At 49.6% G+C, this 24,839-nt stretch overlaps 1 protein-coding gene across 3 annotated transcripts in view; it reads right to left on the minus strand.

Moving 5' to 3' along the window:
* The window catches only part of SLC2A9 (solute carrier family 2 member 9), a 227,341-nt gene that overhangs the window by 116,275 nt on the left and 86,227 nt on the right, over positions 1-24,839 (minus strand). For all 3 annotated transcript variants that reach the window (XM_027545036.1, XM_027545035.1, XM_027545037.1), the window contains one exon: positions 12,938-13,070. In XM_027545036.1, coding sequence (XP_027400837.1) covers positions 12,938-13,070 — 133 coding nt within the window. The remainder of the gene's footprint in view (positions 1-12,937; positions 13,071-24,839) is intronic.

Raw genomic sequence — 24,839 nt, forward strand, 5'->3', positions numbered from 1 at the left:
ATGACATCGGCCACATTTGTGCCAGCAGCCCTGCTCTGCAGCCACAGGTGTCTCCCTGTGGTATCAATAAGGAGTGAGGGCTCTGGGGTCCGAGCATGAGTGAGGACTCTGAGGGACCCATCCTGTTGCCCTGCTTAGCACCTGGGCAGCCACGCCCTACATCACGCCGCTCCGTCTGAAATGTTGTTCCTGTTACTCCTGGGTTCCAAGTGCAACAGCTCAGGGACCGTGATGTCATCTACCTGCATCTCTCTGAGTCTTAGTCGTCCCATCTGCATAATAAGGAGTAGAAGCCTTATAGGACCTCCCAGTGGTGCGGTGGTAAAGAATCTACCTGCCAACGCAGGAGACGCAGATTTGATCCCTGGGTCAGGAAGACACCCTGGAGGAGGGAATGGCAACGCAGTCCAGTATTCTTGCCTGGGAATTTCCACAGAGGAGGCTGTTGGGCTATATAGTCCATGGGATCACAAAGAGTCAGACACCACTGAGCACATGCACGGAAACACTGTAGGCTTTTTTTTTTTTTTTTTTTGGTGAGGGTTAAGACAATGGATTCAGTAAACACATCTCTGTTAATTTCCTGTGGCTGCTGTAACAAGTTACCACAAGCCATGGCTTACAACAATGCCAAAGCATCATCTTACAGTTCTGAAGGTCAAAATCTGAAAGCGGCTTCCGTGTACCACAAGCAATGTGTCATCAGGGCTGAGTTCCTTCTGAGGCTCTAGGGGAACGTCCGTGCTTTGTCTCTTCCGGTTTCTATAGTCTGCCTGCTCTCCTTGTCTCATGGCCTCTTCCTCCATCTTCAAGGCCAGCAGCCTTGGGCCCAAACCTTCTCATGCAGCTGTCTGGTTTTCTCTCTTCTGTCTTCCTTTTCCCCTTAGAACAATCCTTGTGATTCCACTGAGTCCTGGTGGATAACCCCAGGTACTCTCTCCATCTCAGAGTCAGTCAAGGAGCCATCTTCACTCCACCTGCCTTCCTCATTCCCTTGTCATGTAGCCTAACCTGATCACAGGTTCTGGGAAGTAATACATGAACACCTTTCGGAGGCAGAGGACCATTCCTTTGCTTCCCACACTAGCACACATTTTATTCCGTGCCATCGAACAGTTCCTTGGGTGGGGAGCAGGACACTCCAGCAGTCACACTTGTGACCGCCCTGTAGTGTGAGCCCATGGGTGGTAGCAGACCCTGAGGGCCTGTTTTCCAGGAGCCCAGGGCCCAGTACGAGCTCCTGCCCCAACGTGCCAGAGCCTGACCACAGAGCCCGCAGCTGGACCAGCCTAGAGGAAGCATCTTGTCCATCCTGATTACACAGGGTGAGAAACCATAGCTCAGGGATGCAGCACAGCAGGCCCAGGGTGCCTGATACCAGCCAGGGTGTAACTCTGGATCCTGGGGTCTCTCTCAGTGCCTGCTGTCTATAACAGCTTAACGGGACTGATGCCCACGAGCTGATTAGCCAGGATGCTCAGAGGATGCACACGCTGTTCCGAGTCACAGCGCCGATCATCCCCAGTTGCATCTCACCCGCACACCCCCAGGCAAAGCTGATGCGTCCCTGGGGCCCAGGAATGAAAAGTCTCCATTCCACTGCTTCCGATGTGGAGCTCTGTGGCTCATAAAATATCAAAAAGGGCATCGTTGCTTTTCATGAAACACCCAGTGTAGGAAGAATGAGTTCTGGAATACTTAGGGGGCTGTTTTGGGAGGTGCTCTGTACCCGCCAAGCACATTCATGAATTCTGGCAGGTTCTTCATCTTTGAGTGTTGAGAGGGGGTCCTCTGCTGGACCACCGCCCGCCCATGTACCCGCCCCTGCCCAAGAAATGGGGCACTTCTAGACCCCTGAGCTGGAGGGGAAAGATGCCAGGTGAAAGAGGACTGGCAAGAGTCTCCCTCTAGGAGTCAGGAGCCCTGGCTTTTGAGCCCCTGCTCCAGGAGCAGTCAGGTGTGGGCGGATGGTGCGTCCCAACCCCTTGGGTTGGGCTGCTGGGCTGTGGGATGGAGAGGCTGAGCTGCCTTCTCGCCCGGAGGACTCACTATTGTTAGTCACCATTCTCCCTGGTAGCTCAGCTGGTAAAGAATCTGCCCGCAATGCGGGAGACCTGGGTTCCATCCCTGGATTGAGAAGATCCCCTGGAGAAGGGAAAGGCTACCCACTCCAGTATTCTGGCCTGGAGAATTCCATGGATAGTCCATGGGGTCGCAAAGAGTCGGACACGACTGAGCGACTTTCACTTCACTTCACTTCTCTTTACCATTGTTAATGACTTTCACAAGTGAATGGTCTTCCGCACCTTGTACCACATTTTCAGGGCCTTGATATGTTTTCATATCTTTTTAAATAAGTGAAATGGGCTGAATACGGAGGAGGGGATAGCGGAGGGGATAGCGGAGGAAGCACAGCCCTGAAGGAGACGCAGGCGGTCCCTGTCCTGTGTGTGTGTGGGGGGGGGGGGGGGGGGCAGGAGGGAGACTCATTTAACAGCAGGTGACCCTACAGTGTCATCAGTCCCAGGGTGAGATGACTGTGGGTGTAAGGGACAGGGTGGGGCTGCGATGGTCAGTGTTGTGTGTCACCTTGGCTGAGCCACAGAAAGCAGGTGTTTGGTCAAACACCTGTCTAGATGTCATGGTGTAACATTCACATCAGTTAGACCTGGAGGAAGCAGATGATTCTCTGGAATCCGGGTGTGTGTGTCCATGTGTGCCAAACTGCTTCAGTCATGTCTAATTCTTTGCAACCTTGTGGACTGTAGCCCACCAGGCTCCTCTGTCCTAGGGATTCTCAAGGCAAGAATAGGGGAGTGGGTTGCCACGCCCTCCTCCAGGTATCTTCCCGACCCTGGGATTGAATGCTCGTCTCTTTTATCTTCTGCACTGGCAGGCGGGTTCTTTACCACTAGTGCCACCTGGGAAGCTGGGTGGCCCCACCCGATCAGTTGAAGGCCTTAAGAGCCAATGACTGAGGCCCCGATGAGGAAGGAGCTTTGCCTGCAGCAGCTTCCAGAGTCGAGCTGCAACATCAGTTCTTCCCTGTCTCCAGCCCACTCAGCAGATGGATTTGCCGGGCCCCACAAACACGTGCACTGACTGCTTAAACTGAATTTCTCTCTCTGCCTCTACACACACACATACATACTCACACGCACACGCACATACGCATACACCATATTGCTTCTGTTCCTCTGGAGAGCCCTGACCAGCCTGGGGCCCCCAGGAAGACGTCACTCCGTCTCCCTCCTCCACTGAGGGTGCCCTTCTAGAGCCACTTGGCCTCCCTCATTGTAGTGGCAGGAGGACGTACCCACAGAGCCCCAGTTACAGGGCTGGACCTGACCAAGGGCGACAGACGCTGTGCTCTGCAAGCCCTCACCCCGGATGTCACACCAGGCTTTGTGGTCTGCAAGCCCTCACCCCGGATGTCGCACCAGGCTTTGTGCTCTGCAAGCCCTCACCCCGGATGTCACTCCAGGCTTTGTGCTCTGCAAGCCCTCACCCCGGATGTCACTCCAGGCTTTGGACGCTGCTCACAGCAGCGGGAACATGGCTGGGGAACTGAGGCAGCCTTGTTCCTGGCACATGGGGCCCCTCTGGGGCTGACGTTTGCTGGAGGAGGTGTCAGAGCCTTGCTGAGTCTTCTCTGTTCTGCACAGCACCCAAGACTCTTCTGCCCAAGCCCCGAACCTGGTTTCTCCGCTGCAGGCTGGGCTGGTCCCACGTCTGTAGTCTCTCTACCTCCCCATTCCCTGCACAGGCACTCAAGCCAATCAAGGCCCGCTCGCTGGTCCACCTGGTGTCAGCTTCATAGAGGACCCTGACTGACGGGCAGTGGTCCAGACACTGAATTCCAAGCCCCTGTGGAGATGCACAGAGCCTCCCAGCATGAGTAGGAATAAGCTGGGCAAGAAGAAAGGATAAGTATCTTCAACAAGACGGGCTTCTCCCAGGCCTCTCAACAGCTCTTAGAGACAGAAGTTCCTCCCAGGGCCCAGGACCTCTCTGTGTGACCTCAAAGTCTCAGTCTGGATGCTTGTGGCCTCTATGGGCAGTTCTTTCTTTCCCTTCCTGGACAAGAACCTACTTGATAAACAGTGAGTGTTTGTTGATTGATTTTAGCCACATGATCACGGTGACTGCAGCTGATGTTGCTACAGACTTTTTGCAGGCTGCAAAGTGTTCTCCAATCCATGATCTTATTTCATCATCCTTCCGGTTCCTGGAGATAGGCATTTGTGCTATTCCCATTTCACAGATGAGAAAACTGAGCCTCACCCAAAATGATGGGCAACTGCGTGAGCTCATAGGGCTACCATGTGAGGAAGCAGAGCCTGGAACCTGTCCCCACCTGAGTCTACACACCATGGCTTCCACAGAGCCCAGGAGTCTCAAAGAGCCGCAGTGATATTACTGGTATAAAGAAGGAAAGAAAAGCATGTTTTAACTTAGCGGCTGACACCAGAATGTCTCTCAAGGAAAGAACTGTCTTGGCTGAGAAAAATATTTTGATAAGTGCCTGGAGGAAAAGGGGTTTGCTGAACGTTTGCATGGCAGGTGCTTTCAGCTCCAGAAAGAAGAAAGGCTGCTCCACATGCTAGAGGGAGAGGAAATTGGAGCTTGGGGGTCCTCTGAGCAGGCAGAGGGGATGAGCGGAGGTGAGAGGGGAGAGCAGAGGCTGGTGGGAGGCAGGAAGTCAGGCACCTTAGGCATCGAGCCCCTCCGGAAACCCTCCAGTGATCAGGGGCGTGACTGCTGCAACGCTGATTGGGGAAGACCAAGTGGGTGCTGAAGTTCAAGTTGGGGCTGTTACGCTCAGAGGGTAACAAGGGTTACAAGCGTAACAAGACAGCAAGCAAGCGTCCTGGTGCCCAAGATGGCTCAACTTCCAGAGCACTCTGGACTTCAGAGACATTTGAAGGGGGCTTTGAAAGTCCCCATGCAGTACAATGGGGGCACAGGCAATTCCTCCCAATGCTGAGGGGCATGGGGACCCCCAGGAGACCCAGGGGCTACCCACAGATGGCACCAACCACAGGCGTGATGTTGAAAACATCCTCTGCTTGCTGGAACCTTCCATGAACCTCCAAAAGTAAAGTGAGTATAAAATAGCAACGGTTGGTGAGGCTGTGGAGAAAAGGGAACCCTTATAAACTGTTGATGGGAATGTAAATCGGTGTAATCACTGAGGAAAAGAATGTGGAGGTTTCTCAAAAAACTAAAAGTAGAACTACCAAGTGGCCCAACAATCCCACCCCTGGGTATATATCCAAAAAAAAAAAATGAAAACATGAATTTGTAAAGGTACATGCACTCCAGTGCTCCCAGCAGACTTATTTACAATAGCCAAAGTGTGGAAACGACCCATATGTCCATCAACAGATGAATGGATGAAGATGTGGTACATATGCACACTGGAATACTACTCAGCCATAAAAAAGAAGGAAATGTTGCCATTTGCAGGAACATGGATGGACTTGGAGGACTTTATGCTTAGTGAGATAAGGCAGAGAGAGAAAGACAAATACTGTCTGACTCCGTGTGTGCATGTGTGCACGCTCAGTCACTTAGTCACATCTGACTCTTTGAGACCCCATAGACTGTAACCTGCCAGGCTCCTCTGTCCATGGGATTTTCCAGGCAAGAATATTGGATTGGGTGGCCATTTCCTCCTCCAGGGGATCTTCCCGACCCATGGATCGAACCTGCATCTCAGTCAGGGGTACACAGAGCTCTCCTCCCCTGATGGGCCCTCCCAGAGGTGGTGGGATGGAGGTACAAGCTATTAGGTGTATGGCTCTAGGGATGTACTGTGCAACACAGGGAACAGAGCCACTATTTTGTAGTAACTTCTAATGGAGTGTAACTTTTTAAAAACGCACAAAAATGTAAAAACTAATCTGTGCAAAAAAACAGAAAAACAAAGGTAAAGTGGTGTTGTGTCTGACTCCAGTCTCTCGCTGTTTGGAATGAAAATGTGCCTTGTGCTCTGGGAAACCGGGCTTTTACGAGGTGTTTTCTGAGCTGTTCTGCTGCCCACTGTGGACCCTTGGGTGTTCTGAAGGGAGGTGCCAGGCTCCCTGGGCTGCGAGTCCTTTGCTCTGTAGCCCATCCCGCCAGCAGGCTCTCCAGCCAGGGGACAGGGAGCCCTGGAGGACCAATCTTCCAGGGGCGAGGTGGGGAGAGGTTCGAGGTCACTCATCATGGCCACATCATGAAGATGAAGCAGAGTGACAACAGGGGAGGGTCTTCCAAGAGCAGGTGACTGTGCTGCACGGGGCAGAGGTAAGACGTCTCCTTCCCCTGCCACATCCCTCTGCCAGGTCTGGGAGGTGGCACCATCCTTCAGTTGACAAGTGTGAGCCCAGGGCACTCACCTGCCCTCCGGAGACCTCTCCAGTGTCTCCAGATGGACATAGCGTGGCCAGGACCTGCCAGGCAAGAGCAGGGTCTGGGAGGGGCTGACTACCCAGGGTTTCCTTGGGCACCTTGGTAACTTGGATGGCCATTTCTGGACTTGGCATGGGTTTTGGTGGATGCATTTGTGGGGCTGGAGGCTGCAGGAGGACCAGCTCACATCATGCATCCTCCCTTATCAAGAGCACAGAGCACAGAGCACAGCTCTCTCACAAATCTCTACCCAGGTCTGCCTTCTCCCCTTCCTGCCTTTGTTGTTGTTTAGTTACTGAGTCGTGTCTGACTCTTTGTGACCCCATGAACTGCAGCATACCAGGCTTCCCTGTCCTTCACTATCTTCCAGAGCTTGCTCAAACTCATGTCCATCGAGTCAGTGATGCCATCTAACCATCTCATCCTCTGTCACCCTCTTCTCCTCCTGCCCTCAATCTTTCCCAGCATCAGGGTCTTTTCCAATGAGTTGACTCTTCACATCCGGTGGCCAAAGTATTGGAGCTTTAGCTTCAGCATCAGTCCTTTCAATGACTATTTAGGACTGATTTGCTTTGGAATTGACTGGCTTGAACTCCTTGCAGTTCAAGGGACTCTCAAGAGTCTCCACCAGCACCACAATTTGAAAGCATCAATTCTTCAGTGCTCAGCATTCTTTATGGCTTCCTGCCCTACTTATCTCTATTATGTCCACACTTTTGTGATCACATGGGCTTATTTTATGTTCTAGTTTTCCCCACAAAGCATTATGTACTAAGCATGCTTTCATAATGCTACAATCATAATTGTTTGTTACGTAAGTGAATCAAGTTGGCTGGAGGACAGGACTTTTAGTTTTCAATTCAGATGAGCAATGACTGATTTAACTATTCTCTGATGCAATAGACGTATGTATGGAGTTCAACTCTGGGTCAAATATAGAAAATCGCAATATGGCAGTGGACATTTCTCGAGGCTTTAAACCTAGCAACTAATGGATCAATCGTTTGCTAATACATTTGCCTCTGTGTATATGTCGTGTTCATAAATTCATGTAAACATCCACTCAAGGCATCACCTTGCCCTAGTGTGAATTCAGGGCCGGAGTGGGACTGCAGGCCAGGCTCTCAACGTCTGAGTGCTGATTTCCTCCCCAAAGTCTCTGAGTTTCTGGAGACTTGTGACGTTGGAGACAATGAGAACAAAGCACCTTGCGTGGAAAGGACACTTGATAAATTATAGCAAAAATGGTGCATGGGAAACAAACAGCTTTAAAAGCATCATGCTCCCGAAGACCTTTCACTCAGTTATTTGTTATAAATAAAAATAAAAGAAGCCATCAGAATGTCCAACCATTCTGAGAATTCAAGTAAAAAAAGGTTTGTCTTCAGAATGAAGGTAAAGTCCTAGTTCAACTGGAACTGATTTTCTTTACTTAATGTGATGTCTGAGTTTCTTGTGCTGCTCTAATAAATCACCACTTTCCCTGTGGCTCAGTGGTAAAGAATCCACCTGCCAATGCAGGAGATGTGAGTTCAATCCCTGGGTCAGGAAGATCCCCTGGAGAATGGAATGGCAACCCACTCCAGTATTCTTGCCTGGGAAATCCCATGGACAGAGGAGCCTGGAGGACTACAGTCCATGGGGTCGAGTGACTGAGCACACGCTCACAGGCTTACAACAGTACAAACAGTTCTGAGGTCAGAGGCCCAAAAAGGGACTCACTGGGCTAAAATCAAGGTGTCATCAGAGCTCTGCTCCTCCTTGAAGCTCTAGAGGGTGGTCTATTCCCTGGCCTTTTCCAGCTTTAGAGGCGGCCTGCATTTCCTTGGCTCCTGGCCCCTTCCTCCACCTTCAAAGCCGGCAGCACTGTATCTTCAACCACAGCTCCTTCTCCGACCCTGACCCTCTTCTTCCCTCTTTCACTTATAAGGAGCCTTGTGATTCCATTGGATTCATCCAAATGATCCAAAATAATTGTCCCTAGAGGGGTCTGATGGGCTACAGTCCATGGGGTCACAAAGAGTCAGACACAACTGAGCGACTGAGCATGCACGCACAGGACCCTTAAACTGATCACATCTGCAAAGCCCCTCATGCCATGCAAGGTGACATTCACAGGTTCCGAAAATTAGGATGTGGATATACTTGGAGGCCATTTTTCTTTTGACCACACATGACATTAATAATAAGAAAAAAGTCATAAGGAAACATGCTTAAGGCACAAACACAGGGGTGGTACCACCAATAAACATGATGGAAATGTCACGGAAAAGGACAGGAACAGCTCAGGTATAAGTGACGATTGATTTGTTAGAGAGTTGGGGGTGATTCTCCCCCCAACATTAAACAAATTCTCCATTCCCAGAGCGAAAGATATCACATCACTTTAACCATAGAATCCCTTTCTTCAAAAGCAAGGTCATGCAGCAATCCACGTGGCAAAAGCAGACAATTTCCTTTTTAAGTGCGCAGGCCACAGCTTGCCAAGCCCTCTTCCCCCAAACACCACTGTATTTGATCTTGTCTGTCTCAACCAGAGGCTGGATGGTTGTGATGTTTCCCTTCTTAGAAATTAAGAAGCCAAGGCCTAGAGGAGGTTGGTGGACAGCAGAGTAGGGTGTTGATTGAACTGGACCTTCTGGCTGCCTCCAGTGGTTCTTCCCACTCCTGCCTAGTGCTCAGACACCTCCAGAAATGAGAACTCCCTGCCTGCGTAAACAGCCTGTTCCATACTTGCATCTCCTCTTAAGACAGCCTGGGAGCTGGAACCCTTTGCTGCAATGCTTGCACCTGGACAAATTTCGCCTAGAGCAACAAGGTACAAAGAAACTATGAGGGACTAAAAATAACTGAGAGCATGCGCAGTTGGGGCAAATTATGGACACGCATGCATGCCCCGTCGCTTCAGTCATGCCAGACTCTTTGTGACCCCATGGACAGTGGCCTCTATCCATGGGATTCTCCAGGCAAGAATACTGGAGTGGGTTTCTATGTCCTCCTCTAGGGCATCTTCCAGACCCAGGTATCAAATCCATGTCTCTCATGTCTCCGGCAGGCAGATTCTTTACTGCTGAGCCGCCAGGGAAGCCCAATTATAGACAGCAAAATACAAAAGGACCAAACACAACCCCAAATGCCACTTCTGAAGAGCTGGAGCAAAAACAGGAAGTCGGAAGCAAATGCAGGGTACCAAGCTTGGCCCCTGTGCTCAACACCACAAAAGGGGTGGGCAGAACACCTAAGCCACGCCCCTGGCCCCGCCCCTGGACGCACCCCTGCCCACAGACCAGGCCAGGTATATTTCCCGTGGTGCCAAACAAGGTGCTCAGAGATAAGAGTGCTTTGTTTATGCACGTAGGAGCCAGAGCAAGACTGTCAGAGTTCAAACCGCAGGGCTGGCATTTGCTAGCTCTGTGTCTTTATCTAAGCTCTCCCATGGAAATAATATGATCTACTTTCTATGGTAAGGAGGGATTAACAATCTAATACACCTGAAGTGCTGAGAATGAACTAGTTCTCAATGTGGATGAGCCGTTAATTAGGAGTGTGTGCATGGCCCATACCTAGGTGTCCCTGTTACCTCCTGGGGAAGCGGGAAGGCTATCTTTTGTCCCCCTCTCCCTTTCTCCTGGCAGAGCACCCAGCACAATAAATAGCTATGATTGCTGAATGCCTGGAGTGAAATGAGCACTTTTATTAATATTAGTACAGATGCAGATTTCAATATTCTGTTTCAACCCAAGGCCAACATTTTTGTCCTTTTTATAAAGCGCACATGTAATATTTATCATTTTTTTTTTTTACCACTGGCCTTCTCTCTCACTCCCTGCTGTGCTATGAAATAAATCTTTTAAACCTTTTTCACTGTCGGGCATTCGCATGCACTGCCCATTCCAACTGTACTTAATTGGAGCATTTCCCAAGAGTTCCTCCCCAGTGGAGCCAGATGGGTGGATGGACGTCCTTGCATGCCAGGAGATCAAGCTGGAGGAATTGCTGCCTTCTAACAGCTGGGAAAGATTGAAGGCAAAAGGAGAAGGGGGTTCGGGGAATGAGAGGGTTAGATAGCATCACCGACTCAATGGATATGAATTTGAGCAAACTTCGGGAGATAGCGGAAAGCAGAGGAGCCTGGCGTGCTGCCGTCCATGGGGTAGCAGAGGATCGGACACGACTTAGCAACTGAACGATAACGACCTATAATCCAGTTGCTTTTCGGAGTCAGATCCCATTGGCTCTTTCTCAACTGCCTTCTTTTTACTCCAGAGCCTCCTCCATCTGACCATCAGCTTGCTTTCCTGAAGCCTGACTTTTGGATAGTTTGCCTCCCCATGGACCCCACTACCCATCCGTGTCCCTCTGTGTGTGTGAGAGAAGGGAGGACAGTCATCTTCAGGTTTCAATCCTTCTTTTATCACTAGCTGGCTGTGAGATGGGGGTGGAGCATTAACCAGGGTCCTCTGTGGGCTTCTAGGGGAGAGGGATCAAGTCCCATCCCCAACACCAAGCTCCACAAATTTTGTGTATGTGGGCACTCTACAGAAGAAAGATCTGTCCTCTCCATCAGTTTTTAAAGGCCTCTAGAAACCAGAAACCATATAACCACAGCCTTGGAGAAGTCGCTTCACCCCTGTAGGCCTCTGTTTCTTCATCTAAAAAGCGAAGGTAATGATAACGTTCTCTGATCTCATGAAAATGTTGTAAATGAGAAAATAGATCCAAACCAAAAACTGCTGGACAAACATAGCAGAGTACAGTGAAGTCTCTCAGTCGTGTCCGACTCTGCAACCCCATGGACTGCAGCCCACCAGGCCCTCCATCCATGGGATTCTCCAGGCAAGAATACTGTAGTGGGTTGCCATTTCCTTCTCCAGGGGATCTTCCCAACCCAGGGATTGAACTAGGTCTCCCACATTGCAGGCAGACGATTTAACCTCTGAGCCACCAGGGAAGCCCATGGATGAACATAGGGGGTGATTAATATTTCATCATAACATCTGTCAACTCAAAAGACACTTAGGTTATTTGGACTTTAAATTTTAGATTTATTTTGCACAAATTATAGTAAACTAAGGATTACATATAATTCTTAATTATTTTTTCTTGGATGTGGACATTAGGGAAATTTAGATTAGAGGACATGGCACGGATAATAAGAAAATGGACAGAGAGCTCAGTAATGATGACAGCAGATAATACTGTGGACCAAATATAGATACAGACATAGATATAGATATCTACTTTAATCTCTACAAGAAGCCCATAGGGGAAGTTTATATCATTTCTTTTTACAGATGTCGATTCTGAGAATTGGAACAGTAAAAAGAACAGGTCGAGGTCAGACTGCAGAGCTGGGATGTGAAGGCAGGACTAGTTACTCCCAGCCCTTGTGCTGAACCATGGCGCTCTTGACCATGTCTTGTTTAATAAAACTAAAAGAAAGGGGATCCTGTTGTTCACTTTACATTGTCTGTCTCCAGGCAAAATCATTTTGCCTTTTCTGGGCTCTGTAGAAATGCCTCTGATTCTTCAAGCTGTGCTTTGAATCTGGTTCAGCGCCTCACCATTCAAAGGGTTAAGAAAAGCTACAGAAGACAACTGGCAAGCCCTATGTGGGCCTCATGCTTCCCTCCTGTAAAATGGGTATATTTCTGCTCCCTCGAAAGGCTGGAAGGAATGTTCCATTGGGTCTTGGTGCAGAGGCCCCATGCTGGGGTGACACGAGGGCTTATTCTGTGCTTGATGGGAAAGCTGATCAGTGAGGAAGAGAATAACAGAGGGAGGGCTGGGATAGACTAAACCACCGAGAAACCTGTGTTTGCAGCATCTCTGGGGTTGGGTCCCCCCGAGAGGTGGCCATGGAGAGACACTGCACAGAGGTGAGCAGACCTGGGTCTTATCCTGCTCTGTCTTGGCTTTTTCAGGGTCTCTCTATTGATAACTGAAAAACTGTCACCAGCCATCTGGTTCTACAAGGATTAAGTCAGTAGCCACTGCAGTCACTGACCTTCAATACACCCTGAAAGGAGTTCAGGGCAGAAACCAAGAATAAGGTGATCTGTTCAAAACTGGCAGAACAGGCCTTCAGATAGTTAGATATTTTCAGAAGATTTTATGAGCCCAAAGTCTCACATATTCTCACATCTAGAAAGGCACTAAAATCATTAATGGTGACATCTGCTCCTTGTGACTTAGCAGCAAACCTTTGCTGACATGCATGCTTGACCGCATGCATCCCGCTTCACCAAAATCACATATATACTGACACTCCTCATATCTTTTTGGAGCAGTTTCTCAGAGCCAGCTAAGAGGTTGTCTCCCGGACTGCAGTCCTCATTTTGCCACAAATAAAACAACTCACAACTCTCATGGTGTGCTATTTTCTTCAGTCCACACTGTGATCTGTGTCCCCACTCAGGGCCACCCACAGCAGACAGATGGGAAGACGAAACGGGATGGGGTGTGCTAGAGCATGCATGCCCATATCCCTGACCCCTGTGAGGAGATGGGGGCCGCGTGGACCAGGCAAAGGGAGCCCTACCTTTCTCAGCTCCCTCCTGGTCGTGCTTCTCAAGTAGCAGGTAGTGCGGGCTCTTGGGCAGAAAGGGCAGGCTCACCAGCTGGACCAAGGCAGGGATGACAATCACTCCAAACAGATACGGCCAGGTGCTCTCCTGAAGGGAGAAAAGGGGGTTGGTGAATGATAAGGTCACTGTTTGGGGGGAGCTGGACCCCTGGGCCAGGCAGCTTCTGCTTTCTGCACAGGGTCCCCCTTACCAAGGATAAACCCCAGGAACAAAGACTAGGGAGGGACTGGACACTGGATTTGTTACAGAATTGTTGACTGAGACCGCCCACCTTGGCCATACTGCTTTATGAGTTGTTTCACAACAGGAGGTCCCAAAACTAAATGGGAAAATTCAGGAGGGGCCAAAAGAAGGGAAGAAATGCCAGTCCATGATAAGTCCTGCAACCTCCCAGAAGTCCTCCCTCTGGAATCATCTTGGCTGAGAGATACTTGCACCACCAGGAAGGACCCTGAGTCACATCAGATGTGGGCATGAGCAAGGTGGCTGGACAGAGACAACCCAGAAAGCTGACCTCACCCCCTCAAAGCATGAGACTGTGGTTTAGTTAGGGGGACCAATGACCGAAACCACCGTCCCTGGCCAGGCCTGATAGCAACCATTGCATGAGTTATCTTACACAAAGAGATTGTGGCAAGGTACACAGAGCTAACGAACTACCACCGACCAGAATAATACAGGAAAGGTCAAAAGAAGAGGAGACACCAGTCCATATATCCTGTCAACTTCCCAGAATCCTCCTTGCTGGAATCCATCTTGGCTGAGTGATGCCTGCACCTCCAGAAAGGACCCTGAGTCACAGTGATTGGCCAGACACAACCTGGAAATTAATCCCACCACCATAAAACCCAAGACCATGAGCGACGTGGCAGAGCAGTTCTCCTGGGTTCCCTTAACACTGCTGCTCTCCGCCCGGGTGTCCCTTCCCAATAAAGTCTTTTGCTTTCACAGCATGTGTGTCTCCTCAGAGAATTCACTTCTGTGTTAGACAAGAGCCCACTGTGGGGCCCTGGAAAGGCTCCCCCTTCCTGCAATAGGGTGACCCTGAGAAGGAGGAGTTTGGGGAAGCCAAGAACTGACTGACTGAGAGGCCCCGGGGACAGCAAAGCCAGCCTGAGGGGCTCTGGTCTTTCCAGGTCGTTGGCTGAGATCATTCTCATGGCCCCTCGAACCCCCTTCTCTTCACCTGGGGAATGGGGACAGCCGCGGCCACCTCTCAGGCAGTCGTGAGAGTGGGCTCAGATAAAGCTTTGCCTGTGGGCTCTGTGCTTTGCCAGCACCCAGTGGGTGTGCAGAAGAAGCGACTGCTCTGCTGGTGTTACCAGCCAGACACCTCTGAGGCCTGTGACCTCTTACTCATCTTGCCCTCATCACTGAAGGTCAGCTGGAGCTTTCCCGAGTCCCCACAGAAGAGAGGGTGGTGGGGCCTCCAGACACAGGCCACCCCTGAACCTACAGCATATACCATTCAAGAGGCAATTTGAGCCCCTTTGAGGGCTTCCCAGGTGGCGCTAGTGGTAAAGAACCTGCCTGTCAATGCAGGAGACGAAAGTTCAATCCCTGGGTCGGGAAGATCCCCTGGAGGAGGGCATGGCAAGCCACTCCCATGGACAGAGGAGCCTGATGGGCTACAGTCCACGGGGGTCACACAGAGTCGGACAGGACTGAAGCGACTTAGCACACAGGAGCAGCCATTCACCTATTATACAGCTTAAAGGCAGCACAGAGCCTTCATTATTATGCTGATTAAGGCAGCATTCTCCCTGATTGTTTTTTTTTAAACCCAGGTTTACAAATGAACTCTAATTGCATCTCTGAAAGAAGAGGTCAGAAGGAGGAGTTTTGAGGGGGACAAAGAGAGGAAAACAAAGTTCTCAACGTGGAATTCTTGAGCGTTTTCTTTCCTAAGAAAGTACAAGGAGACAGTCAAGGAGAAAAGGAGATGTGTCCAGACCTGGAAAGGCTTCGCACCTGGCGAAGCTTCAGCTGGCCTCAGGTCAGTCCTGCCAGGAGGAGTCCATCCTGAGGTGGAGACTGCAGTGCCCTTGTAATGGAGAAGAGCCTGTTCTGACTCCATGTTGGATCTGCTTCTTTGACTTTAACCCCTGCTTTTCGCTGCTTTTGTTATTACAAGCGTGCTAGGTGGCTTCAATTGTGTCCAACCCTTTGCAACCCCTTGGACTATAACCTGCCAGGCTCCTCTGTCTATGGGATTCTCCAGGCAAGAATACTGGAGTGGGGTGCTATTTCCTCCTCCAGGGGATCTTCCCAACCCAGGGATTGAACCTGCATCTCTTGCATTGGCAGATGGTTTCTTTACCACTAGTGCCTCCTGGGAAGTGCTGTGTTGCTGTTCTATATGCTACATGACAGGCCAATAAATTGGAGACAAAGTGTTGAGGCAAGGAATACAACTTCATTCAGAAGGCCAGCTGACATAGAAGATGGCAGACTAGTGTCTCCAAAAAGCCATCTTCTGGGGATCTGGATGCCAGCTTCTTTTACAGAGCAGCGTGGGAGTAGGAGGTGAGGAAATAAAGAAAAAAGGCCATTTGTCTTGCAAAATAGAAGGGAAAATGTGAATTTCTTCTTTTCTCTGGCCATTCACAGGTGGGCCAGGTCAGACTGTCTCCCTGTGAGCTGAAAAATCCACTTTGTTGTTGTTGTTCAGTCGACCAGTTGTTCAGTCGATCAGCTGCATCCCACTCTGCGACCCCACGGACCACCGCATGCCAGGTTCCCTGGTCCTTCACTGTCTCCTGGCATTTGCTCAAATTCATGTCCATTGAATCAGTGATGCTCTCTAACCATGTCTTCCTCATTCTGGACACAGTAACAACTTATATTCACAAACTCCTCCGACTTCACCAGCCAGCACCCACTTCCATCATCTGTGAGGGACCTGTCAGGCCGATGCCAGCTTTCAGTATTGGGGAGAGCTCTGTGAATGAGGCTGGGAGAGGAGCAGGAAGGTGGACGAGTGGTCACCAGTGAAACTGAGCAGGACCCCGGGGGCCTTCCTGGTGACCAGTCCCTCCATGTCCCCTGCTTCTTATCTGTAGCAAAAGCTTTGGTCTCCTGGGCCTCCCTGAGTTTCAAAGAGCAGGATCAAGGAGTTAATCATTAGAGAAACGGGGCGATGCAGAAACAAAGAAAAGCCAGTCAAGCAAGAAAAAGTAATAGTCACTTAAACAGTTATCTAGCCACAGAGTGGCAGGGACCTTGCTTGCTCCCTGGGGGAAAGAGATGGCAACCCAATGCATGTCCTTGAGTTGTTTCTACAGAAACAAAGACCCCACCACATGGAAACTGCCGCCCACCAGCATGTAGACCCCCAGGCTGGTTGGAGTCAGCAAACTGACATCTAGATTCCTGAACCATCATCTTGTTGCCTCACCACCAACCAGTCAGGTGATAAAGATAACATTCCTTCTTGATCTTGGAAGGGGCCACGATGACGCTTAGATTTGGATTGCGTAACCTGTCAATTTACACACAGGAGTGTGATTCCAGAAATGCTGCATTGTAGATTCAAGGAAACGGAGGGTGTCCATCTCAGTTCAAAGGCTCCTGGTTGTCCTCAAAGCCAGGTTAAAGGGCCATGGAACAGCAGCAAAGCCATCCATGACCCATCCTCCAGCCAAGCTCCCACATCTCCAGCATCCCCTGGCCCTGCACTTCCTCTGCAGTCATCATTCCCAATGATCCTGAGTGGATCATGCCTCTGCACATCTGTACTTGCTGTTCCTCCTCCAGGAGTACTTTCCAGCTCCCCTCTTTCTTCCACCCAATGGCAGCTCCAAGGATGCCACCCCTGGGAGGTGCCTCTCTAATTTGATGCTGTGGGAAAAGCCTATGGTCCTTGCCCCTCATGTTCTCCACCTGCCTTTTGTCTGGGGAAATATTTTAGCCAAACGGTAAGTTTAATCAGAGAAGTGAGAAAATGCAGAAACAGGAAAACCATCCAACAGACTAAATAATTATAGTTTAGTTATTTAGCAAGGTCAAGGACATTTAGTCCCTTTTCAAGGACTATAGATAATATTCTGAGCCATATCCTGTGAGCTGTCTTATAGTTATTAAAACCACCATCAGGTGGAAGAAGTTAATTACATGATGACCAGACTGTAGCCATGACATAAGCCACCACAATTTTGAGAACTGGCCTCTAAGAAATGAGAACAAACCAACGCTGGAACTGAAGATCAACTGTACTTAATCAAGGTAATGCAGGTCAGACCATCACTGACCAAGTTCAAGATGACTGTCAGAGCTGAGTGTGCTCTTTCTACATGGAGCCCCCTCCCTCCACCTGTAAAACCTCTTGCCCAACTCTGATTGTTGGTCGCGGTGGGGTGGGGTGCAGTGGGGTGGGGTGTGGAGTCAACCTCTGGACAGAAGTCTGCCCTCTCACCCAGCTGCCAGCATCCAAAATAAAGCAAACTTTCCTTTCCACCAAGCTTGCCTCTTTATAGCCTTCTGAGCAGCAAGCAGCTGGACACACCTTGGGCTGTGTCTGCCTAGGGCTTCCAGTATGACCTGCGTAGGGCTTCCCAGGAGGCACTAGAGATAAAGAATCCGCCTGCCAATGCAGGAGACATAAGAGATGTGGGTTCGATCCCTGTGTTGGGAAGATCCTCTGGAGGAGGGAATGGCAACCAACTCCAGTATTCTTGCCTGGAGAATCTCATGGACCACTAGGTGCTACAGAGAGTCAATCTCAGATGAGTTTTTTTTTTTTTTAATTATTTATTTTTAATTGGAGAATAATTGTTTTGCAATATTGTGTGGGCTTCATCGCTCAGTTGTGTCTGACATTTTGAGACCACATGGTCCTGTAGGCTCCTAGGGTCCTCTGGTCATGGAATTCTCCAGGCAAGAATATTGGAGTGGGTTGCCATTTCTTTCTCCAGGGCATCTTTCTGACCCAGGGATCGAACCCGCGTCTCCTGTGTCTGCTGCATTGCTGGCAGATTCTTTACCCGCTGAGGGTTGGTTTCTGCCACACATCGACATGAACCAGCCATAGGTATACATATGCGCCCTCCCTCTTGAACCTTCTTTCCACCTCCCACCCCATCCCATCCCTCTAGGTTGATGAGTCTTTTTGATGCCAATTGGACCCTGATGTGTTCAGTAAAGCCTGAGGTCAAAGCCCTTCTTACACATGCTGATATCACTTGAGAGGAAAGAAAAATGGAAGTCTTGTCAGCAGAGATGATTTTTGCTTTCTCTCTGGTAAGGTGAGTGAGTCTTGCAAAAATGCGATTGTCTTCCTCTTTAGTCTACCGAGGCTTCCTTTTCAAAAATAGACTTCTAGTCTTATTTCCCGCAGGCTATAGATGACCTCAGGTATTTCCATAAATAAAACCCTCCTGGACCAGGATGAGACAGCTTGAACTTTTAAGTAGAGCTGGAATCACTGATCTTATCCCAAGTCAGGTTCTAATTTAAGGACAGTATATTGTGGTCCTCTGCCACCCCCCCACCCCCCGCCATCCCCGCCCAGTCAAGTGGAGCAAATACTATTCCTACCGCCACCAGGACAGGGGTTGGAGGTGAGAAGGAGTGGAAGGAGATCTCTCTCACAAGGCTAGTTGAGGGGATAAAATGGGCTATTTTCCTTTGTAAGTCTTCCTATTTAAGATCTCATCCACTAGAATCAAGGCTAGCATTTAACCAGTTCTCCACGTGTCAAGCTCAGTGCTGGATACTTTACAAATGTATCTGCAACGAAATTTAAAAACATACAGTTCATGGTGTTATTGAAACACAACCTTGGTTTTCATCTCCTGTGCGTGCATGCTAGGTCGCTTCAGTCATGTCTGACTCTGCGACTCTACTGACTATAGCCTGCCAGGCCCCTCTGTCCATAGGATTCTCCAGGCAAGAATACTGGAGTGGGTTGCCCTGCCCTTCTCCAGGAGATCTTCCCGACCCAGGGATTGAACCCACGTCTCTTAAATCTCTTGCACTGGTAGGCAGATTCTTTACCACTAGCACCACCTGGGAAGCCCTTTCATCTCCTACATTTGTTCAAAATGCAATCAGTGAGAGTGCCCTTCCCTTCCCCATCTCAGTGGTTTTAAATGGTCTTAAGGCCACAGTTTCAAAATCATAATGAAATCAACCTGATTGAATGACATATTTTCTACTCCCCCAGTCCAAGCCTGCTTCGAGCTGGAGTCTGCAGTGAAAAGAGTTGGGGGTGGGGGATTGATGGTGGCTTCTCATTGTTCATCCTCCCCCTGCACTTCCCTGGCTTCTATTCAGTGTCTGACTTCTCTAAGATGAAACAGTGGTGAAGAACTGGGTCAGGTCTCTGGGGCTGGCAGATGTTTCTCATGGATATTCTTTCCTCGTGAGCATTTTCATGGGAATTCTGTAGAGTTCCATCCTTGGAACCAACCCCCCCACCCCCCCACTACAGTTTCCCTGACCTGGGAGTTTGCATCTCATTCTGTTCTGGAGAGTCCTCCCCTCTGTAGCCCCGAGGAACCCAAGGTCAAGGCTCCTGTGTATTCTGAAAGTTGTGCCCAGCACCCCAAGGGGATGAGTTGAGGCTGAAGCCCAGCCCTCTCTGACCTCCAAGCTGAGGGCCCTCGGGGCTGGTCTATTAACTATGCTTTTTATTTCCTATGTTTTATGATGATCTGATATCTTAGAGCCTTACTGATCCTGGAGATACTCCCCCTCCTAGGCTAGTTAATTTCTAGCAAATAACTTCCCTGGGATCATCCCTTTAACATACAAACCAACCAATCCAGAGCCTACATGGACCACTTCCTCTATCTAACTCTCACACACCAAGTCAATACACCCCCTCTCCTAAATTACCCCAGGGCCAGGTAGTAGGCAACTTGAGATAGCCCCTGTAGTCCTGGGGACACCTGTAACTATTCAGACTATGCCATCCTGAGCCTGCCTAAGCTTCCCTACCCAGACTCACCCATTCCTTCCATGGAAGTCACAATAAAGGCTCTGGGCCATGCCCTGCCTGAAAGGTTGTTGTTGAATCACGCGAATACACCGGGATTCTTGGCCTCTGGAGGAGAAGAATTCAATCCGGGGCCAGAGACGAGGCTTGATCGCTCAGAGCTTTTGTGTAATAAAGTTTTATTAAAGTATAAAGGAGATAGAGAAAGCTTCTGACATAGGCATCAGAAGGGGGTGGAAAGAGTACCTGCTTGCTAGTGTTAACAATGAAGTTATATAATCCAAAGAATATCTGGAGGTTGTAAAGACCTCATCAGACCTACTCCCATAATTTACATTTTAAGATAACACTGTCCTTAGGCAAGATACATCCTTGTAAAGACCAGGTCTACTACCATAATTAACATTTTAAGATAACAGAAGGTTGAATCCAAAGACTGTCCTTAGGCAGGATACATTATTGTTATATAATCCTAAGGAATGTGGAGAAAGAAAAAAAGTTTGTCCTTTCTTCCTCCTTGAGAATTCTAGACCCCTCTCTCCTTGGGGACCCCTAGACTCCCTATCAATCTGCCTAGGAAATGACTCTCTCATGCCCTCCCTCCTTCTGCTCCTGACCAGCCCTGGAGCTTCCTCGTGTGGCCCTGCATGGGGTGGCATGCCCCCTCCACTGGAGAACTATGAATCATAGACTCTTCTTTCACAGGAAGCATCTGTGTCTATTACCTTTTCATGACAGTGACATTAAAGTTGAATTCCAGGTACATTTTAGGGCATCTGGGTCACTCTCTCCCTAGGCATGGTACCACATCAGTTCTTGCTGCAGGGGGCCACTTCTTTCTGGAATCCCTTGCCCCTTGCCTTCCAGGACACCCCTCTCCTAGTTCTCCTCCAGTTTCTTTGAGCCCCTCCCCAGGGCTTTGAGCCCAACACTCTTTTCTGTTCATCCCATGGCTTCCCTCAGGACAGTGGTTTTAGACATGGTTGCAGATTGGAATCACCTGTGGGATAATGAAAATGACTGATGTTCCTGGTCTCCCACAGGTGGAGATTTGGGGTTAATTGGCCTGCAGGTGTGGCTTGGGTACTGGGTTGTTCGAGCTGTCTGGGTGGCTCTGGAAGCAACCAATTGAGAGCCTAGCACCTCCCCTCCACCTGCTGTAGACAGTGGTGTGTGACCCAGAACTGAGGGGGTCATCCTCTACCTGCCATGACTGTTGTCGGCTATGGGGCTACAGTTGGGTCCCTGCCTTCTCCTTAGACAAGCCCTGCAAGGATGCTTCCTCCACAAGACTACTCATCCATCCTTAGGAGCAAACTGCACCCAATGGCCGGAGAAGGCAATGGCAACCCACTCCCGTACTCTTGCCTGGAAAATCCCATGGGCGGAGGAGCCTGGTAGGCTGCAGTCCATGGGGTCTTGAAGAGTCAGACACGACTGAGTGACTTCACTTTCACTTTCATGTATTGGAGAAGGAAATGGCAACCCACTCCAGTGTTCTTGCCTGGAGAATCCCAGGGATGGGGGAGTCTGGTGGGCTGCCGTCTATGGGGTCGCAGAGTTGGACACAACTGAAGCGACTTAGCAGCAGCAGCAGCAACCAATGGCTAGCTGGTGCAGGGGCACCAAGGCCTTCCTTCCCCTCCTCTTCCCTCTCGGATGGACCCTCCCAGGTCCAGAGCTCCCTGCAGGCTGAGACCTCTGTTGTGACTAAGGGCAGCTCACCCTCTCCTTGTACTGAGTCCTTCTTCCTTTATCACCTGGAGGTGTTGATCTGAGAACACTCCCCAGTCAACTTCCTGCTCAAAAATCCCCATCTCAGGGTCTCTTCCCTGGGGAACCCAACCTAAGACCCATGTATGGGGCCATGACCCCAGATCTCCACATCCAGCCCACACCTCTTACTGGGGGCTCCTCACACTCATTTCCAGTTGCCCAGTGGACAGCTCTGCTCTTAACCCTTGAGTTCCATAAGCTCCACCACCTCCCAGCCCACCCACGCCTGTCCCTGGACCACAACTGGGGCCATCACCATCCATGCAGAAGTCCAATTTGGAAACCTGATGCACCTCCATTCCTGCCTTTAACTCACAACTGTCTCACTGCCATCCGAACTGCTGCCTACCCTAAGACAGTTCTGTCGGCTGTTTCTGAAATCTCTGGGCATCTCCTCCCCTTCTTACTTGCTAGCATATGCCTTAGGGGAGGTTCTGACAGCGATTTTGCCTTGATTCTACCAACAGCATCTTAACTGTCCCCAAATCCCCCTGCTTCCCTTTGCATTCCCCTCACTGTCTCAGAGTGATCCTTCTAGAATGTGAATCTGATGTTCTAAGCTACTTCTCTGTCTGAAACTTTCAGCAGCTCCCTACTGCCCTCGGGATCAAGTTAAAATCTCTTAGCCTGGAATACGAAGCCCTCTGCCTGATGCGAACCCATCCAGGATTCCAGCCTTGCCACTGGTAAGACCCCAGCCCTCTGCTCCTCTGTTCTGATCCTGCCAACCCATGGGCGTCTCTAACAAGCAGAGTTCAGGATGCTGTGCCTGTGCACGTGCTGCTTCCTCTCCCAGGGATGCCTGCTCTTATCTGCAGAATAGCTGTGTATCCCCCCAGCTTCAGCATTTCCTCCTCTGGATGACACCTCTTCCCAGTGCAGAATTCCATGAAAGCATTTGCTACCTGTGTAATGCGTATTTCTTTATGGGTGCATCACTCTGTCTAGACTGAGCACTTCAGGGCCACCCCCTGCCGTGTTCTTTTATATTTCTTCCCAACACCCAGCACCTGGCAGGCATTCAGTAAATGCCTCCAGTCTGGATGCATGTTGGGTAAGAAGAATGGTACAGGTAAGCGGTGCTGCAGCTGAAGATGGAGACCCATGAAATGACACACATCCCTGCTTCTTAAGTAAGATATTGGGTTGGCCAAGAAGTTTCTTCAGGTCTTTACATAACATCTTATGGAAAAAGCTTTTGGCCAACCTAATATCTATCTATCTATCTATGCCAAACTTTCCTATTCAAGGGCTAAAGTAGCATGGTATCCTATTCAAGGGCTAAAGTAGCATGAAGACCATTCTCCTATAAAGTACTGTTATAATTTCCAGTCTATAGAAGAGAAAACCGAAACCCAGCAAGGTCGAGTAGATCAAGCAAGCTCACATGAGAACCTAGGTGGGGGGGAGGCTGCAGAGTAGAATGGGAGCCTGGCTCTTCCGATTTGTTCAGGGGGCTCTTTTGTGACATTATTGCTGATACCACGCATTTCTCTTTGAGAAGCAATAGCCATCACTTTCCCTCGTGGCAGCTGCAAGCTGAATAGCGAATTGATATGCAGATGACATTAGGCTGAGCCAGTCCTGCTCTTCTATAGAAAGTTCTGTACAGAACTCATCGGAGTTCACTCGAGCTCAATTCCAGTGGTTCATGCTGGTACTGAAACGGGCTCCACCAAGCCGAGGTGCAGCAGGCATGAGGGCAGCCACTCAGGGAGGGATAAACAGTCACTTTCCAAAGGGATGTTTTGTGAAATGAAAGGGTGATGATACTTATCACAAGCTGGGTCTCACCAGGGAACCAGCATCAGTCAATGAATGTCCACAGAACCCTTGACCTAGATGTCCCCACAAGCACCTTCCAGAGAAGACCCCGCAGACCGCAGCTCACAGAGCCCTGGAGCGGCGACCATGGGCCCGGCTGTGTCCGCCCCGCCTTCCACCACCTTAGAATGGGTCAGCCTGTCACCATCTCCCCAACAGACCCTGCAGAAATCAACACCACCCGACACCCCCAGGGTGCAATCCAGATGCTAAGACGCTCAGGTCATTGCAGCAAGTGTGCTGTTCTAGAATGGCTGTTCCCGGTACCATGGTCTGACTTCAACAAGAGAGACCTCAAGCGCACGACTGGATGATTACCCTTGTATTTCTCTGTCTTAGCAACAATAGTGAAATTACTCTCCCAGGGCATAACATTCACAACTCAGAAAGCTGTTCCAAGTATTAGACGTGAGTTAAGTGACCTGCTTGAGGTCATCTTTCAAGAAACACCATCTTCCTCTCCTTCCCTGAAACAGGTTTCTGCTTTTTAAAGGGTTCAAGTGTCTTCTGCCTTGCTTGGTTCTTGAGCAATCTGGAAGTAAGGTCAGCAGCTATTATTCCCATTTTATAGACAAGGAAATTGAGGCTGGAGAGGTGATGGGCTAAAAGTCCTGCTGCAAAATTTTCCATGAAATCAACCTTGTCCCTTTCTCATTTCAGAGAGAAATCTGTGCATTTTTTTAAAGTTTGTTGACCTGCAGAGTCCCTCCCTGAGCCAACTACAGTGATAGACTGGCGCTAAGCACGTGCGAATTTGTTGAGTGCTTCACACAGAGTGACCCAGTTTCACCCTCACAATACCCCTGCTATATTCCCATTTGACAGATGAGAAAACCGAGGCACCAAGAAGTTATGCATTCATATTCAGGCATCTTATAAATGGTAGAGTGGCACACCCACCCCTAGCAGTAAGGTACCAAGCTCTGTGTTCTTAAGCCCTGGGCAGTCCAATATCCCTGCTTATACACTTACAGAATTCACCCTTCTCTTTCCTGAGGGCATTAAACCAGCATTCCTCTCTAAATGATGCTCCCTGAACTTGAAGCCCATTATTAATCCTCTTGTCAGCCTTCTGTGTTCAATCTGGATCATCCTGGTTTCTGGTCTCACTGTTCAGACCCACTCATACCTCTGCTTTGTCTGCCACCTCCTTCTACAATCAGATCATCTGAGATCAGATTAGTGTTCACCAAATGGAGCTCAAGAGAGGAAGACAAAATGTGGTTTGTTCTAAGGCTCACAAAAGCCCAAGGATGCAACACGATTTGGACTTTCTCTATCAATGACCTGGATTCTGGGGACATGGAAGGTGTGGCTGT

The sequence above is a fragment of the Bos indicus x Bos taurus genome, chromosome 6, assembly GCF_003369695.1.
Source record: "Bos indicus x Bos taurus breed Angus x Brahman F1 hybrid chromosome 6, Bos_hybrid_MaternalHap_v2.0, whole genome shotgun sequence".
Classification (NCBI taxonomy): domain Eukaryota; kingdom Metazoa; phylum Chordata; class Mammalia; order Artiodactyla; family Bovidae; genus Bos; species Bos indicus x Bos taurus.